The sequence below is a fragment of the Macaca thibetana genome, chromosome 7, assembly GCF_024542745.1.
Source record: "Macaca thibetana thibetana isolate TM-01 chromosome 7, ASM2454274v1, whole genome shotgun sequence".
NCBI lineage: Eukaryota > Metazoa > Chordata > Mammalia > Primates > Cercopithecidae > Macaca > Macaca thibetana.
Window position 1 is genome coordinate 154029585 of NC_065584.1, and position 18448 is coordinate 154048032.

Here is an 18448-nt window from a genome sequence, read left to right on the forward strand (position 1 = left end):
CAACCTAACATTGAGAAAGTTTGAGGAATGTGGGAAAGCACATGTAATATTTGGTGAACACCAACTGTCTACTTAACCTCTTGGATCTGAAGACTGATGACTCAATAATTCCAGAAATGTATCAGTTATTTCTTCAAATAGCACATCAAAACCATTTATATTTTCTCCTTCTGGAGAAATGTTCTCTGTGTCTCTTATTAGATTTTTCATATTTTCTATCTATTACTCTCTCTGGACTGCATTCTGGCTACTTTCTTTGGATCTTTCAGTTGACTAATTTTCTCTTCAGACAGGTTTAGTGTATTGTTTATTCCTTTGATGTATTTTACATTTCAATTATTATTTTTTAATTTCTAAAAGTTATATTAGGCTCTTTTTTTTGAGACAGGGTCTTGCTCTGTCACCGAGGCTGGAGTGTTGTGGTGCAATCATGGCTCACTATAGCCTTAAACTCTTGGGCTCAAATGATGCTCCTGCCTCAGCCTCCCCAGTAGCTGGGACTACAGCTCTGCTCCACCATACCCAGCTAATTTTTTTTTTTTTTAATTTTGTAGAGATGAGGGTGTCTCACTATGTGGCCTAGGTTGGTCTCAAACTCCTGGGCTCAAGCAATCCACCCACCACGGTCCCCAAAGTGTTAGCATTACAGGGTTGAGCCACTAAGCCCAGCCTGTTTTTTCAAATTGGCTTGTTTCCTGTTTATCTTTATTTCTTTAAATATATTAAACACAGTTATTTTATATTTTAATATTTGAACTTTGATCTCTGTCTCTGCCATCTACTGTTTCTGCTGTTTCTCACTCATGGTGTTTTATTTCCCTATGTGTGCATGCCTGTGTTAAAGTAGAAATCCGGCTGGGTGTGGTGGCTCACACCTGTAATCCCAGCACTTTAGGAGGCCAAGGCAGGTGGATCACCTGAGGTCAGGAGTTCAAAACCAGCCTGACCAACATGGCGAAACCCTGTCTCTACTAAAAGTACAAGAATTAGCAGGGCGTGGTGGCACGTGCCTGTAATCCCAGCTACTCGAGAGACTGAGGCAGGAGAATAGCTTGAGCTTGAACTCAGAAGGCAGAGGTTGCAGTAAGCCAAGATCATGCCATTGCACTCCAGCCTGGGTGACAGAGCAAGATTCTGTCTCAAGTAAAAAAAAAAAAAAAAAAAGGTAGAAATCCTTCAGAGAGGATTTGTGTTTGCTTTTGTAACTTACCTGAGGGAACTACAAAATGTTAACCTCTTTCTATTTGTAATCACTTTAATTTTTTCACTTGAGATTTCCTGGACCACAAAAGTAGTAGGGGCTTGGACCACAAACCTATATGAAGACTATTTGATGGTTATGAATTTTGGGAGAGATTTTTTTTCAGAGAAACAACTTTCCTTATTGTCCTCTTCTGCCTGGTTGAATTTATTTCACACTCACTTATCTTTAGACTCCTAGCTTTATTGGCAAAGTCTCCTATTAGATTCCCTGCCTTTGCTGGGCCTTGGGTTTCATCCCTTGTTTACAAAATCTGGCAGCAGAGACTCTGATGGTGAATGCAGCTTACCTCACAGGGTTCCTGGTTTCCCTCTGTTTGGGGGCTTTGTGACTTCTTTACTTTTGTGTCATTTTGCTGATATACTGGCTTATGATGCATACTCCAGACAGCATATTAATTGCATTAATCAGAAGGATCCTTCATAACATCTAATCGACCATCATTTGGCCAGAACCGGAGTCCCCCAGTCATTCTTCCAGGTCCTTCCTTCACCCCCAGTGATTACTTCCTTCTGAAAACTTTCATGACCCTTAGCGTTTCTATAAAACATGTTTGTAGCAATCCTTAGTTCCACCAGCTGGGTGCTGTGAAGCACACAGGGGTTTTGCAATTTAAGACTAGGGTTTGTGTCTTGGTTCTGGTATTTATTATGACCTTGGAAACTTCGTCTCACTGAGCTTCTGTTTTCTTATTTGTAAAATGGGTTGACAGTCCCTACCTTGCCATGCTCTCATGATGATCAAATGAAACCAGACCTGCCCTTAATATATGCTAAGTCTGAATAAGAAGGACAAATGCAGGCCATAGGCTATATGTCTAAATACTTAAAAGTTATAAATGAAGCCAACAGTTATGTAAAATGGTTCTATTCTACCTTAACAAATGCCCCTTTATTTTATTATTTATTTATTTATTTATTTATTTATTTATTTATTTATTTTGAGACAGTTTCGCTCTTGTTGCCCAGGCTGGAGTAGAATGGCATGATCTCAGCTCACTGCAACCTCTGCCCCCTGGATTCAAGCAATTCTCCTGCCTCAGCCTCCCGAGTAGCTGGGATTACAGGCACCCACCACCATGCTCAGCTAATTTTTCGTGTTTTTAGTGGAGACAGAGTTTCACCATGTTAGCCAGGATGGTCTCAATCTCCCAACCTCAGGTGATCCACCCACCTCGGCCTCCCAAAGTGCTGGGATTACAGGTGTGAACCACTGTGCCTGAGCTGACAAATGCCCCTTTATAAGGACAGAAAAAGTGAAACTTTGATTTTTATATAGCTAAAGTCAGCAAAATATGAAAAACAACTGAGTTTAATTATTGTTGTACATGTCTAAATGTTACGTTGATGAATTACTTATGTTTGAAAGAGTAATAAAACAAAAACATGCATAATTTATAAATTATTATGTGTTTATTCCATATAATTCATTTTACTTCTTCATTTCAGTAAAATTGAGTTATAGTGTTGTAATCAACATTATCATATAATTTGTGTTCTGTTGACAATGATGTTATAATTAAACCACTATTCCTGAGTCATTGTAGTTCTTAGTTTTGTTTCTTAAATTAATTTCATTTGGGATAATCTTCTGCTGAGATTCCATTCAGTTTTATTGAGGTAGAACAGCTGGAATTACCAAAAAAAAAAAAAAAAAAAAAAAAAATTGTTACAGCCACATTTTGAGTCAGAAATGAATTATAAATTTTTTCTTTTTTTAAATTGAAGCCAGTTTGAGCAAGAAAATTATAAATTTTTCATATAAAGTTCAAACATTGTAATGAGGCTGCATCATATGATAATTATATTAAGCAGAAAAATTATTAAATATTTTAATTCCATATAGATTACCATCTCATCTTGCTATCTTTACTCTCTCAAAGTAATGTCTAGATTAATATTCATCTATTTTATTAAGAAAAATATAAAGAGATAGTATAAGGAAAACTGAAAACAGTAGGCCTTTATTCAGTCAAAATTATACCTTAGTCTACAATGTCCAGAGAAATAATCCCTACAGAAATTAATTTCAGGATGATCTGTATGTGAATCTTCTCTTTCATAGTCCAGAGACATTTTTGTTTCCTTTTTTGGATTTTATCTTATTGGAATGTCACCTTTATTATGTATTTTACGTGTGACTCCTTTGGTTTAGAAAAGTCCTATACATATTTAAAATAATAAATATGTATTTTTAATCCCTTTAAAAATGAAATAGCCAGGCCTAGATTTTTTTGTAGGCTTTTGCTAACACTATCTCGTAACAAATATCAGTTGAGAGCTCAAATTCAAAATTAATGTTATTTCCCACTAAAAATAGCATATTCTGTTACACTGATTTCTTCCCATCATCCTATATCTTACCTAAATTAAATCTAAGTGTTTAACAGCACAGATTTGTTATTCCCATTGTGTGAATGAGAGTAGTTAAGGTCAAATTTGGTATGTGTTTCAGCAAGATGTCCCATTTGGGAGAAGATTCAGAGAATGTCATGTATAATCTTTAAACTATTCCATAGAAAATCTAATTGAGAGCCTAATCAATTTTAGTAAGCAATTCAAACCATATGCTACCATACCCAGCACTAAGAATACTTTTAAAGCCGCCTTACATATTTGGCCAGAAGAAATTTACCATTGTCTTCTGTAAATAGTGTGCTGTACGTACAAAAAGCATTCTTGGCCAGGCACAGTGACTCACACCTGTAATCCCAGCTCTTTGGGAAACCAATGCAGGTGGATCACTTGATGTCGGGAGTTTGAGACCAGCCTGGCCAACATGGTGAAACCCTGTCTCTACTAAAAATACAAAATTCTCTGGGCATGGTAGCACATGCCTGTAATCCCAGCTACTCGGGAGGCTGAGGCAGGAGAATCACTTGAATTCAGGAGACAGAGGTTGCAGTGAGCCAAGATCATGCCACTGTACTCCAGCCTGGGCGACAGAGTAAGACTGTCTCAAAAACAAAACAAAAAGCATTCTTTTGCTTGACTGAATATTGGACACATTATTTTTTGAAAACCATCACACCACTGTTGTAAGTTGGCATTTTGCTGTAATTATTTCATACCAAAAATGGCTGGTTATTAATTCAGCCTATTTAAAGTTCTAGTAATTGCATGTGTGTTGTGTATAAGCGATGTTTTATGTTCTTTTAATTGAGAGCACAATCAATTCTCCTAGTAAGCAATTCAAACCATGTGCCACCATACTCAGCACTAAGAATACTTCTGGATTTTTGGTCAAATTCTGACCTTGCATTAGTTTTCTGTTGCTGCTGTAACAAATTACCACAAACTTAGTGGCTCAAAAAACAAACAAACAAATATATGATCTTACAGTCCTGTAGGTTACAAGTCTGACATGGGGCTCACTGGGTAAAATCTAGATTTTGGTGGATGTTGTTGGGGAGAATCTGTTTCCTTACCTTTCTAGCTCCTAGAGGCTGACTGCTCTCCTTGGCTCCTGGCCCCTTCCTCCATCTTCACATCAGCAATGTTGCATCTCTCTGACCTTATTCTGTAGTCACTTTTTCCTCTGAGTCTCTTTTTCTACCTCCATCTTCCATTTTTAAGGACCTTTTGATTATACTGGGCCCACTCGGTAACCAGAGAATCTCCCTAATTTAAGGTCAGTGTATTAGCAACTTCAATTTCACCTGGGACATTACTGCCCCTTTGCTGTGTAACCTAACATATTCACTGGTTCTGGCAATTACGATGTGAACATCTTTGGGGAGCCATTATTCTGCCTACTGCAGAGTTAGCAACCATGTTATACTATTATCACAAGCTTGCCCATGGCAGCTTTGGAAATCAATGCCTAAAACTGAAAATCGTTTTTCTACTTCTTAAATCAAAGACTGCATTTTTACAACAAATGTAAAACCAATGGAATTGCTCTGTTATTTCAACTTTCTTACTTTCTTCTGCTGTAGATCAATACTGTCTATAATGCTAGTCATTCAATAGGACTTTTCTTCCCTAGTACACACTACCTGAGTCCTATTTACTTTTCTTTTTTTGAGACAGAGTCTCATTTTGTTGACTAGACTGGAGTGCAATGGCATGATCTCAGCTCACTGCAACCTCTGCCTCCCAGGTTCAAGCGATTCTACTGCTTCAGCCCCCAGAGTAACTGGGACTACAGGCATGCGCTACCATGTACAACTAATTTTTGTAGTTTCAGTAGAGATGGGATTTCACCATGTTGGCCAGGCTGGTCTCGAACTCCTGACCTCAAGTGATCTGCCCACCTCAGTCTCCCAAAGTGCTGAGATTACAGGTGTGAGCCACCATGCCCAGTGCTATTTACTTTTTAAAAACATTTTGTGTATCATTTTTTAACTTTATTGTCCATTAAATTATTAATATCCTTTGGTTCCTCCATCTCTGATATTGATCATTTATTTCATTACTTTTTATCCATCTTACATGTTCAGCCAGAAGAGACTTACCATTGTATTCTGTAAATGTTGTACTGCATGTACAAAAAGCATTCTTATGCCTGACTGAATATTGGATATGTTGTTTTTTTAAAAAACATCACAGCAGTGTTGTAAATTGGCATTTTCCTGTAATTGTTTCATACCAACAATGGTTGGCTATTAATTCAGCCTATTTAAAGTTCTAGTAATTGCATGTGTGTGGTGTGCAATTGTTGTTTTATGCTCTTTTAATTGAGAGCCTAAGTATTTCTGTCCTGCAGGAACTAAGCATGGTCCTGCAAGTGACGTGGCATACTGTCCAACCTAGAGCCTGGTGCACCGCAGGTACCCAGCAAATGATATATATAACCAGCAGGTTATAACTGCTGCAGCAAGGCCGGACATGGCGGCTCACGCCTGTAATCCCAACACTTTGGGAGGCCAAGGCGGGTGCATCACCTGAGGTCAGGGATTCGAGATCAGACTGACCAACATGTTGAAACCCTGTCTCCACTAAAAATACAAAAATTTAGCTGAGCATGGTGGCAGGCACCTGTAATCCCAGCTACTCGGGAGGCTGAAGCACGAGAATCACTTGAACTCAGGAGGCAGAGCTTGCAGGGAGCCGAGATCGTGCCACTGCACTCCAGCCTGGGCAACAGAGTGAGACTCTGTCTCAATAATAATAATAATAATAATAATTGCTGCATCAATGCATGGCCTCCCCCTTTTCCCTCTCATTCTTCCCCTGCCCTCTGCCAGCAAACACCTCATCAGACTCCCCACTGGCCTCTAACTATTCCTTGTCCTGGCCTTCCCTATCATCATGTCCCTCTTACGTAGAGGGAACTTCCTCTTCTGTAGGGAACTGGATTCTGGGCAGGAAGGTGACAGCACGATGCTAGGGTGGGAGTCTGGCTTTGAAGCCAGAGGCAGTTGTAGCATCAGCAGGCCCTGGGAGCTGATTAGAACTGCAGACTCTTGCCCCAGCCACTACACTGCAGTAAGGTGCCCAGGTGCTCTGCACACACTAGAAGAAAGTTTGAGAGGCGCTGGCTTGCACATCCTCACTGCTTGTATTAGTTTGCTAGGGCTGCCACAACAAAATACCACAGACTGAGTGGTCTAAACAACAGAAAGTTATTTTCTCACAGTTCCGGAGACTGAAAGGTATCCAAGATCAAGGTTTGGACAGGGGCGAAGCCTCTCTCCTTGGCTTACAGATGGCCACTCTCTTGCTGCCTCTGTACAAGGTCACCACTCTGTGGGCACTCATCCCTGGTGTCTCTCTGTGAATTCAAATGTCCTCTTCTTGTGAGGGACACCAGGCAGATTGGATTAGGACCCACTCTAATGGCTTCTTGAAAGACCTTATCTCTGAATGCAGTTGCATCTGAGGTCCTGGGGGTTAGGACTTTAACTTAACAGATGAATTTTGGGAGGGACACAGTTCCCTCCCAGATTTAGTTCATAATGGCACTTTAAAGAAGAAGAATCTAAGGCTCAGAGAAGTATGTCACAGTCCAAAATCACAGTACAGGCCGGGAGATAGGGGTTTTATCTCTTGACAGAGCCCTCCCCAGGGGAAGCAATGAAGGACAGTGCACAAGAGGGCAGGGAATGGAGCCTGCTGTCTGCATTTAGGTTTCAGCTTTGCTTCTGTTACTTTTGAGAACTTAAATAAGTGCCCTAACCTCTCCAGGCCTCAGTTTCTTTTTCTGTGAAATGGGGACAATAATAGGTTCTTCCTCACAAGCTGGTTGTGAGGATTCAGTGAGCAGGAATCACAGAATTCATGTGAATAGCGCCCGAAGCCCCCTGATCCCACTCTGCCTCTTCCCTTTCCCCGCTATCAAAATCTGCCCTTATTTACAGCTGGCCAAAAATGCCCAGCTATTTTCTCCAGGTGGTTTGCAGTTTAATAGCTAGAAAAACCAAAAGCTTTTAACTGTCACGGTGGAATTGTAGGCATCGGCTAGCAGGTGCATGCAAGTCTTGGCCATGCAAGAAGACTTTCCTCGATGCTGAGCCTGGGGCAGGAACTGAAAGGGAAAACTTGCTGATGTGCCCTTCCGCTCCCAGTTCCTGGAGGTTCTCAGTTCTAAATAATATGCTGCATATACTTTGATTTCATTTCACTCTAAATTGCTCAGCCTGCAACTAGGGGTGCAAGGTGGAGTCCTACAAATCAATTCTGCTGTGCAAATAAGCAAGCACTTGCTTACTTGGGGGCGCTTAGAAATGAGGCCAAGCTACGAAGTGTTGAGGAAATGATTGCAGTTTTCCTTTGGGGTCAAACTGGGTTTGGAATACAAAATTGTTGTCAAATATTTAGTTTGTCCTTTCAATGTATGTACCCTGCATTCCATGAAGGTCTGCTCTAGGCAAAGCACTTTGCTAAGGCTGGAGTGGGAAGACGGAGAGAATGTTTCTCCTTTCCTGTGCTCACAGGAGCTCAGGGCAGGAGTACAACTAAGAACTAGCAATGGGGTTTGATAGACAGAGGTTCAAGTTGGGGAGGGCAGGGACAGGTCAGTCTTCTTAGTCTAAGCTGGAACATCACTGTCCTGGGACAGAGGGACTCCTTTTACTACACTTTATCCATCCATTTATTTTTTTGGAAAGGCTGCTTTGAATCCTGCCCCTATTGCATGGCCAGTATTGGGCTTCCCATCCTTTTCTGGGGTCAGCGTAGCAGGTCAGATGGAGGCAGGTGTTTTTAATCTGGGCCCAGCCCTGGCTTTGGTGGCAAAATATCCTCCCCAGGTCTGGGGCCAGATTCCTAAATGAGGTCAAGTTGTCCAGTGTATGGATTTCCCTTCTGTTCCCCGCTGGCTTTTGACGACATCAGTCCCCCCGGTATTGCCTGCTGGAATGCCGGGATCCACAGAGAGAAGGGAAGTAGTCACAGACTGTGAGTGACCTTTTCCTCCAGCTTCTGTTTAGCCACTGCCACTGTGGCTGTCACAGGGTCTGTGCTCTCCTGCAGCCCTGCCCCACCTCCTCCCTGCAGGCCACTGTCCCCACATTCCCAGTGCTCTGAAATGTTTCTGCTCTCACTGGCCCCTTGTCACAAAGTCTCTTGGTTTATAGGACCTGCTAGTCTAATTCATATGAAGGAATAAATAGTGATTAATGGAGTCTGCATTGTAACCAGTGGCCAGTGCTTTAATAAATAATTATAAAACAACGACTTTAAAAGAAGAGAGAAAGAAGCTTGAAAGGTAGAAGGACAGACCCAGTGTGGAGCTCCTGGGAGCTGTTATTTCTGCTAGAAGGCTTTCTGAGTCCCGCCAAGCACATGCCGTCCTCCTCCACAGGGATCAAAGGCTGAAGGCCATTGGCCTATTTGCCTCCTTATCATCAGCCTTGGTGGGGTGGAAATCTGCAACTCAAGATTCCTGCTGCCCATTATAGGAATCTGTCCACCATAAACCGGGGCGTCAGCAGAATTGAATGGTGAATCAAAAACTGGAACAAATCGCTTTAATTACCTAAGACCCAAACCGAATTCATAGTATTTCTTCATTGGACCATGAGCCAACTTCATTATATCCCCTCCCTCTAGTTGACCAGTTTAACCCAGAACTGAACTAAGAGTTCTCTAAAACTTGGAGCTACTGCTGGAAGGGAATGTTCCGACCATTCAGCTAGCCAAGCCCTCTCATTTTACACAGAGGCCCTGAGAGCTGTGACCCAGGGCCTCAGCTTCACTTTTCTCAAGGCCACATGGCGCCTTGGGGGCCCAGATTTGACTCATTACTCTGGCAGCCCCTCACCTTCTGCACTGTTCCATGTGACTACTTGACTTGGAACCCCAAGAAATAGCACAAGGCTGGGCACAATGGCTCACACCTCTAATCCCAGCACTTTAGGAGGCCAAGATGGGAGAATCACTTGAGCCCAGGAATTCAAGATGAGTCTGGGCATCATAGTGAGACCTTGTCTTTGCAAAAAATAAAAAATTAGGCTGGGCATGGTAGCTCACACCTGTAATCCCAGCAGCACTTTGGGAGGTCGAGGTGGGTGGATCACTTAAGGTCAGGAGTTCGAGACCAATCTGGGCAACATGATGAAACCCTGTCTCTACTAGTAATACAAAAAATTAGCCAGGCATTGTGGCATGCGCTTGTAATCCCAGCTACTTGAGGAGCTGAGGCAGGAGAATTGCTTGAACCTGGGAAGCAGAGGTTTCAGTGAGCCGAGATCACACCACTGCACTCCAGCCTGGGCAACAAAGTGAGACTCCGTCACAAAAAAAATTAAAAAAATAAAAAAATTAGCTGACCATGGTGGCACTCCTGTAGTTCCAGCTACTCAGGTGGCTAAGGTGGGAGGATCATTTGAAGCCCAGGAGTTTGAGGCTGCAGTAAGCCATGATTGCACCACTGCACTCCAGCCTGGGCTTCAGATCAAGACCCTGTCTCAAAAAAAAAAAAAAAAAAAAAAAAAAAAAAAGAGATAGCACAAACTCTGGTATTATATATTGTACATTTTTTTAACAGAGAACCTCTCTTACACTAAGATGTTGGCACCCCAAATGAGAAATGGGTGGCTAGATTGAAGTTCCTCTAGCCTTCCCCTCACAGCCCTAGAAATTCAAAGGAGAGGCTTTGCAACTTATTGTGACCTGATTTAGGTTATGATTACTAACATTATCATTGTTATTATTTGCTTCAATTACCCTACTCATTTATAATTTAGGTTTCAAAGGGTATGGCAACACTTATCTAAATCAGTGGTCCTTACCTGGGGGCAACTTTAGCCCCCAGGGGACATCTGGCAATATCTGGAGACATTTCTGTTTGTCACAACTTGGGGGGTAGGGTGCCGACAGTGTGTGCTAGTGGCGTTTAGCAGATAGAGGCCATGGATGCTGTGAAAGGATGCACAGGTTGGCCCCCACAACAAACAATGATCTGGCCCAAAGTGTCAATAGTGTCAAAATTGAGAACCCTTGGTCTAAATCAACAGAGAAGGGGAAAACAGGTCTCCTTCCATCCTACTACCTCAACAAATTAAACACCACTTTTCTATGTTCCTCCCAGCCTCTGCCCCACGGTGTAAACTTCAATTTCCCAAGCTCTTCTAACCGTGGCAGGAATACAGTTTAAATTCCACATTTCTTCACTTCTTATTGCATCCTGGGCTGTTGTCCCTCTGGCCTCATTATCTTCTCACCACTTTTAGTGGATATAATACAATACTCCAGGCAGGTTGATACCCCATATTTCACCTGATCAGTCCAGGTTTCTCAGTGGGGGTGTTTTTTGGGGGGGGGACTTGCCAAATGGGCTGCATGGGGGTGGCAGTGGTTTGAGTAGCCGTGCTGTGGGCAGCCACCTCCTCTTCCTGCAGCCCAGGCATCAGCATCACGGTCCTCATCATCAAAAGCCCTTTATGAAGCACCTTGGTGAATATATCCTGGCACCGGGGACATCTTCTGCAGAGTTCTTCCCACCAGCCCCTGACATGCAGGGCTTGCCGGCTCAGACAGACAGCATCTATGTCAGCTCACCAAAACGGCGTCCAAAAACCGGGCTGTAGGCCCCAGGCAGAGGGGTAGGAAAACGGATTCTTAGGCAAGATTCATGCCAAGAGTAAGTACGCCAGGGAATGCAAAGACAGGCTGGATTCCCAAAGGGAGGCTGGCCCTTGAATTCCCTCCTCCAGCTGGCTGGAGGCTTCTTGGAGGATGTGGGATTTTAGAAGCCACTGTGAGGGAAGGAGAGAGTGAGGGGAACAGCTTAACAGGTCAAGGACTTGGGGTCAAGCGTTTCAGGCACACAGTGCACGGCCTGGAAGATGTCCCTCCAGAGACCTTCGTGCTGCCCTCTGGTCTCACCTCAGTGTCCTTTTCCTTTTGCCTCTGCAGGTGTTCCATGAGCAAGGCATCCTCTTCGGCTACCGCCATCCACAGAGTTCTGCCACTGCCTGTATCCTCAGCCTTTTCCAAATGACCAATGAGACTCTCAACATTTGGACTCACTTGCTGCCCTTCTGGTACCTTCTGGCCCCCTTGACCGGCCTGTCTCCTTCAGGAGCCCTGGAGACCAGGGAGTCTTAACACAGCTAGTGTTGAGATGGCTGAGATTCTGTGCTGGGGTTTGGGGATCCCCCATGGGTACGCGCGGGTGAAGGGGGTGTGTGACAGAGGGAAGAGACATTGGGTGTGCCGCTGGGATGACCTTTAAGGCATGGACTGGGGTAGGATTTGAGGGAAAATCCCAAAATTGCCTCAGTCCTTCCCGGCTCCCTGCTCTCATGCCTGATATGATAGCATTTACCTTCACCTCCTTCAGTCTTGGAGACTTTCCAGGTTTTTCAGGAGCCTTGGTTAAAATGTCACTAGTTTGAGGAAGTCAACCTCTCTGAGCCTCACATTTTCCTACCTGCAAAGTAGGAGTGATGGTCCGCACCTCCCCAAGGGTTGCTGTGAGAGTTTCGGGAGAAAACATTGGTAGAAGCATCTGGCACAGAGCTGTGGGTGTTCCGTAATCATTCTGGGAACCATGGCAACTGGGAGGCACTTCATCTGGCAGCCTGTAGGTGGAGCCAGCTAAGAGCAAAGCTCTGGGAAGCCTGCGCGCAGAAATGGGAGTTGCCAGGGAAGCGAAGAGGGGCCTTGCTGAGAAAGGTGGGGGATGAAGGCCAATGTCACACACTGCGCACCTTTGCTTAATGAATGGAGGATGGAGACAGGGTCAAAGCACCAAATCACAGTGGATCTGAGCTGGAAGAACTCAGAGGCCATTCAAGCCACTGTCCCACTCAGACCACCATTGGTCGACATAGACACAGCCGAGAGAAGGGGTGGCTTCCTTATGTCATGCAGGGGCGCTGTGTCACAGGCTGGTCACTGGACTCCCTCTAGTCACGGTGAGAAGAGATTAGGAGTGTGCCATGCGTGCAGATGGGCCCAGGCTCCCCGCACAGGGGCAGCCAGCCCGACTAAAAATCAGAAGACAGACCCAGGGCCAAAATGCAGGGGCAGGCTGTTTGGTTCCAGCAGCCAGCTCAGTGGAGAGAGGAGAGAGCTCAGTCTGGTGTGGACTAGGGTGATCTGTAAAGGGGCGTGGCAACCCTGGGCCTGCGGACTGGGCAGGGGTGGCAGCACAGCCCTGCTCCAGGGGCCATCTGTCATTTTTAAAAGTATACGTGCTTATAAATTATAACCCTTCAGAAGGGAATAGAGTCAGGCTCTGCCACTGGCCCCAGTTCTCCTCCCTGGAGTGGCCAGGGGGACCTGCTTCCTGTGTGTCCTTCTGCAGCTTTTCTGGGGACTCAGGAGCATCTGTGCTGTGAGTGTCCCCAGCATCTGCCTCTTTCCCCGCTGCCCTCCCCTTACTTCCCTCCCTTGGAGAGCTCACTCGGTCAGCATCTGCAATCTACATGTCTCCTGGACTTTGGAACATCTGCCTGGTGTTCCATTTTCTGGATGAATCATGGTTGATTTAGCCTGTTTTGAGATTTGAGCTGCTAAAAGGCTACCGGCCTGTCCATCCCTGCTTGTGGGTCTTGTGCTGCATGCTTGGATCCCTGTAGGGTGATTTTTTGCTATTTTACTGCTGAGCCAAGCTGGTTGAGCCGCACCCCCTCACCCCCAGCACTACCTATGCACCTCTACACTGTGCCAGGCTCTCAGAGATGATCCTGACTGAGCAACAGAGAGTAGCAGGAAGAACTTGGGAAGGTCTGGATCAAGATGCCCTAGGGAAATGGGACCACCAAAACATTGAAATGACTGAAGGATACGTTTTGAGAAACAGCAAATAGCTTAAGCTTTACTTCTGCTGGGACAAAAATGAAGAGACCACAAGTGTAGCTGGAAGGATTTAGCAACGCTCCTTCAGCTCCTATATATGAAAAACTTTGTAGAGTCTCCTTCCTTGGAGGAGTTAGTGGGAAAGGGAGCCAGCTCTCTAGGCGTGGGTTGTGGAAGTGAGGTGTTCTGCAGGCGGGACCTCATGTGTGGATTGCAGGTCAGGCAGATCTGGTGAAGAATTGTGAAGTGTCTCTGCATAGAGATCTAGGCTCTGCTGAGAGTCAGCTGTGGGACTAGCTGTTCAGAAAAGTGATTATACTCTTAGTGGAGGAACAGTATGGAGGAGGAGGGAGAAAATAGTCCTCTTGTCCTCTGGGCTTGCAAGGTTCCACCTGGGGCATTGTTTCTATTTGAGGAGCCTTCCTACAAGAGGGACACAGATAAACTACATGGAGCAAGGACAAACCACAAGGATGGTGGTAACGCCAAATTTAGATCCTGCAAGGAATGGCTGAAGGAACTGGGGTTGTTTAATGTGAAGTTCAAGGAGGTGGGAGGGGGTTAGAAAGACTGCCTTAAAATATTTGATAGGCAGCCGGGCGCAGTGGCTCACGCCTGTAATCCCAGCACTTTGGGAGGCCGAGGTGGGCAGATCACGAGGTCAGGAGATCAAGACCATCCTGGCCAACATGGTGAAACCCCGTCTCTACTAAAAATACAAAAATTAGCCAGACGTGGTGGCGGGCCCCTGTAGTCCCAGCTACTCGAGAGGCTGAGGCAGGAGAATCACATGAACCCAGGAGACAGAGGTTGCAGTGAGCCAAGATCGTGCTACTGCACTCCAGCCTAGAGACAGAGCGAGACTCCATCTCAAAAAAACAAAACAAAACAAAAAAACAAAAAAACACATGCGTGCACACACACACACACACACACACACACACACGTTTTCTGTGATCCTGGTGGAGGGAACTAGGCCAACCAAATGGAGATAGATACAAGGAGGATAGATTTGAGCCAATGAAGGAGAACTTTCCAGCCCTCAGAGCTGCCTTGGGAGGTAATGAGCCCCCCATCCCTGGAAGCATGCAAGCTGAGGCTGGAGAATCGCTAGGGGATTGGACTAGATATACATAAAGCTTCTCTTCTTACTTCACCTGCCCATTCCTAACATACTGCCTCCCAATTAAAAAAGGACCCCCCCCACCTCCCTAACACACCGTATTTCCCCAAAGTGAGAACACAAAGGAATTGGTCATCGCGAGGGAATGGAGACAGTAGATAGGTGAGGATCTAAGAGGAGCTTCCATCATGGAGGGTGAGTGGGCCCTCTGTGTTCATGATGGAGGGTGAGTGGATCCTCTGTGTTCATGATGGAGGGTGAGTGGGCCTCCGTGTTCATGGTGGAGGGGGACTGGATCCTCTGTGTTCATGGTGGAGGGTGAGTGGGCCTCCGTGTTCATGGTGGAGGGTGAGTGATCCTCTGTGTTCATGGTGGAGGGGGACTGGATCCTCTGTGTTCATGGTGGAGGGGGACTGGATCCTCTGTGTTCATGGTGGAGGGGGACTGGATCCTCTGTGTTCATGGTGGAGGGGGACTGGATCCTCTGTGTTCATGGTGGAGGGTGAGTGGATCCTCTGTGTTCATGGTGGAGGGGGACTGGATCCTCTGTGTTCATGGTGGAGGGCGAGTGGACTCTCTGTGTTCACCACGGTGGGTGAGTGGATCCTCTGTGTTCATGGTGGAGGGCGAGTGGACTCTCTGTGTTCACCACGGTGGGTGAGTGGATCCTCTGTGTTCATGGTGGAGGGTGAGTGATCCTCTTTGTTCATGGTGGAGGGTGAGTGGACCCTCTTTGTTCATGGTGGAGGGTGAGTGGACCCTCTTTGTTCATGGTGGAGGGTGAGTGGGCCCTCTGTGTTTATCGTGGATGGTGAGTGGGCACTCTGTTTTCATGGTGGAGGGTGAGTGGGCCCTCTGTGTTCATGGTGGAGGATGAGTGGGCCCTCTGTTTTCATGGTGTAGGGTGAGTGGGCCCTCTGTGTTTATCGTGGATGGTGAGTGGGCCCTCTGTTTTCATGGTGGATGGTGAGTGGGCCCTCTGTGTTCATGGTAGAGGGCGCATGGGCCCTCTGTGTTTATGATGGAGGGTGAGTGGGCCCTCTGTGTTCATCGTGGAGGGTGAGTGGGCCCTCTGTGTTCATCGTGGAGGGTGAGTGGGCCCTCTGTGTTCATCGTGGAGGGTGAGTGGGCCCTCTGTTTATCGTGGAGGGTGAGTGGGCCCTCTGTGTTCATCGTGGAGGGTGAGTGGGCCCTCTGTTTATCGTGGAGGGTGAGTGGGCCCTCTGTGCTCATCGTGGAGGGTGAGTGGGCCCTCTGTGTTCATCACGGAGGGTGAGTGGGCCCTCTGTTTATCGTGGAGGGTGAGTGGGCCCTCTGTTTATCGTGGAGGGTGAGTGGATCCTCTGTGTTCATGGTGGAGGGTGAGTGGGTTCTCTGTGTTCACTGTGGAGGGTGAGTGGATCCTCTGTGTTCATGATGGAGGGCGAGTGGACTCTCTGTGTTCACCACGGTGGGTGAGTGGATCCTCTGTGTTCATGGTGGAGGGCGAGTGGACTCTCTGTGTTCACCACGGTGGGTGAGTGGATCCTCTGTGTTCATGGTGGAGGGTGAGTGGATCCTCTTTGTTCATGGTGGAGGGTGAGTGGACCCTCTTTGTTCATGGTGGAGGGTGAGTGGGCCCTCTGTGTTTATCGTGGATGGTGAGTGGGCACTCTGTTTTCATGGTGGAGGGTGAGTGGGCCCTCTGTGTTTATGATGGAGGGTGAGTGGGCCCTCTGTGTTCATCGTGGAGGGTGAGTGGATCCTCTGTGTTCATCGTGGAGGGTGAGTGGGCCCTCTGTGTTCATCGTGGAGGGTGAGTGGGCCCTCTGTGTTCATCGTGGAGGGTGAGTGGGCCCTCTGTGTTTATGGTGGAGGGCGCATGGGCCCTCTGTGTTCATGATGGAGGGTGAGTGGGCCCTCTGTGTTCATCGTGGAGGGTGAGTGGGCCCTCTGTGTTCATCGTGGAGGGTGAGTGGGCCCTCTGTTTATCGTGGAGGGTGAGTGGGCCCTCTGTTTATCGTGGAGGGTGAGTGGGCCCTCTGTTTATCGTGGAGGGTGAGTGGGCCCTCTGTGTTCATCGTGGAGGTGAATGGGCCCTCTGTGTTCCAGGTTCTTTGCATGGAGGTTTGTGACTGCACTGTATGTGACAGACATCAAGAATGACAACTACTCCTGGCCCATGCTTGTGTACATGTGCACCAGCTGCGTGTACCCGCTTGCGTCCAGCTGTGCACACACCTTCAGCTCTATGTCCAAGAATGCCCGGCACATTTGCTACTTCCTGGACTATGGCGCCGTCAACCTCTTCAGCCTGGGTATGTGAGGCCTTGTTCTTGCTTTCCTTCCCCTGCAAGTGGGCTGTTTGCCCCTTCTCCTGGGAGCTAAGGTCACTGGAAGGCTTCGATGAGTTTGCAGAAGAGTCCAGGGAATGCCAGTGCCCCTGTCCAGGTTCCCAGTGGGTTTTTTATAAGAAACTGTCCATAAGCACACTGCTAAATATTTAGCCACAACAGCCCTGATCTGTGGTGTTTGCCAGTTTCTATGGTGTAAATCTTCCCATCATGGCCAGCTTCAACCTACCAACATGACATCACAGAACACAAGGGTGGGAAGAGATATGCGTAGCACACCATTATAGAAATTCCACCATGCAGATACAGTAGATGTAGTCATTGAGTACTCAGTACTTTTGTTAATAGGATTTATTTAATTGCAAGTTTATGTGATTTAATTTTTAATGATGGCTGTGTTCAGCACTCAGCTCTCTCACAGGCCAGAATGAACTGACTCTAGTACATCAGTGCTGGTCTCTGTCATGCCAGGCAAGAGGAGGAGGGTGAGCTCATGAGCCTCATATGTCCAGAGGCTTAGAGCAATCAGAGAGATGCTCAGAGTGTGCAGGAATAGAGCAGCAGCCTAAGCTGGTGAAAATGGGTACTGACTGTCCCCTCTTCCTTGTCTTTTTCTTTGACTATGATGCGCCCTCCTCCAGCCTTTTCTCCTCTCCTCCCCTTGTGGGCATGCATCTGTCCCTAAGGATATGAGTTCTGGATTCTTCCTCCAGGTCCCATTCTAGGTGAGAAAACCAATTATTGTCTTCCTTGCCCAAAAGGTTGTCCATGAGGAGCCTACCTTCATCCTCTTTCTTCATATACACACACTCACACTCACACACACACTCACATACTGACACACATCCAATGCACTCACACATACACATACACACACTCACCACATATACACAATACACTTACATGCACACACTCCACACACACACACCACATGCCACACATACTCACACATTGACACACACACAATACACTCACATACACACACTCACACCACATACACACAATACACTCACAGGCACACACACAGTCTCAGACACTACGCACACACCACACATACTGACACACACACAATACACTCACATACACACACAACACATACACACAATACACTCACATGCACACACACATACTCTCAGACCCTCCACACACACTCACATCCACATACACACCACACATACTGACATATACACACAATACACTCACATACACACTCACACCACATACACACTCACATGCACATATATGCACACATACTCTCAGACACTACACACACATCCACACACTCACACTCTCACATACATCACACACACGCACCACACACATGCACATCACACACACCACATACATACACACACACCACACAGACACACATGCTCACTCACACACTCACACACATACACACACATTTTCCCGCTTCACTGCCCACTCCTCAGTGCTCTGCTGTCCAGTCCCCAGCATTCACCAGACCTTGCCCCTTTCCGTGTGAGCCAGGCTTACCCTCAGGGTTTGATGGGTTTGCAGAAGAGAGCAGGGAATGTGC

General features: G+C 46.3%; 1 protein-coding gene across 7 annotated transcripts in view; it reads left to right on the forward strand.

Moving 5' to 3' along the window:
• Nucleotides 1-18448, forward strand: part of PAQR5 (progestin and adipoQ receptor family member 5) — a 102297-nt gene that overhangs the window by 63964 nt on the left and 19885 nt on the right. For 6 of the 7 annotated variants that reach the window (XM_050796352.1, XM_050796351.1, XM_050796353.1 and 3 more), the window contains 2 exons: nt 11563-11690; nt 16667-16872. In XM_050796352.1, coding sequence (XP_050652309.1) covers nt 11563-11690; nt 16667-16872 — 334 coding nt within the window. Of the gene's footprint in view, nt 1-5743; nt 11288-11562; nt 11691-16666; nt 16873-18448 lie in introns of those variants that run through there. The other variant, XM_050796356.1, reaches the window with a different exon arrangement.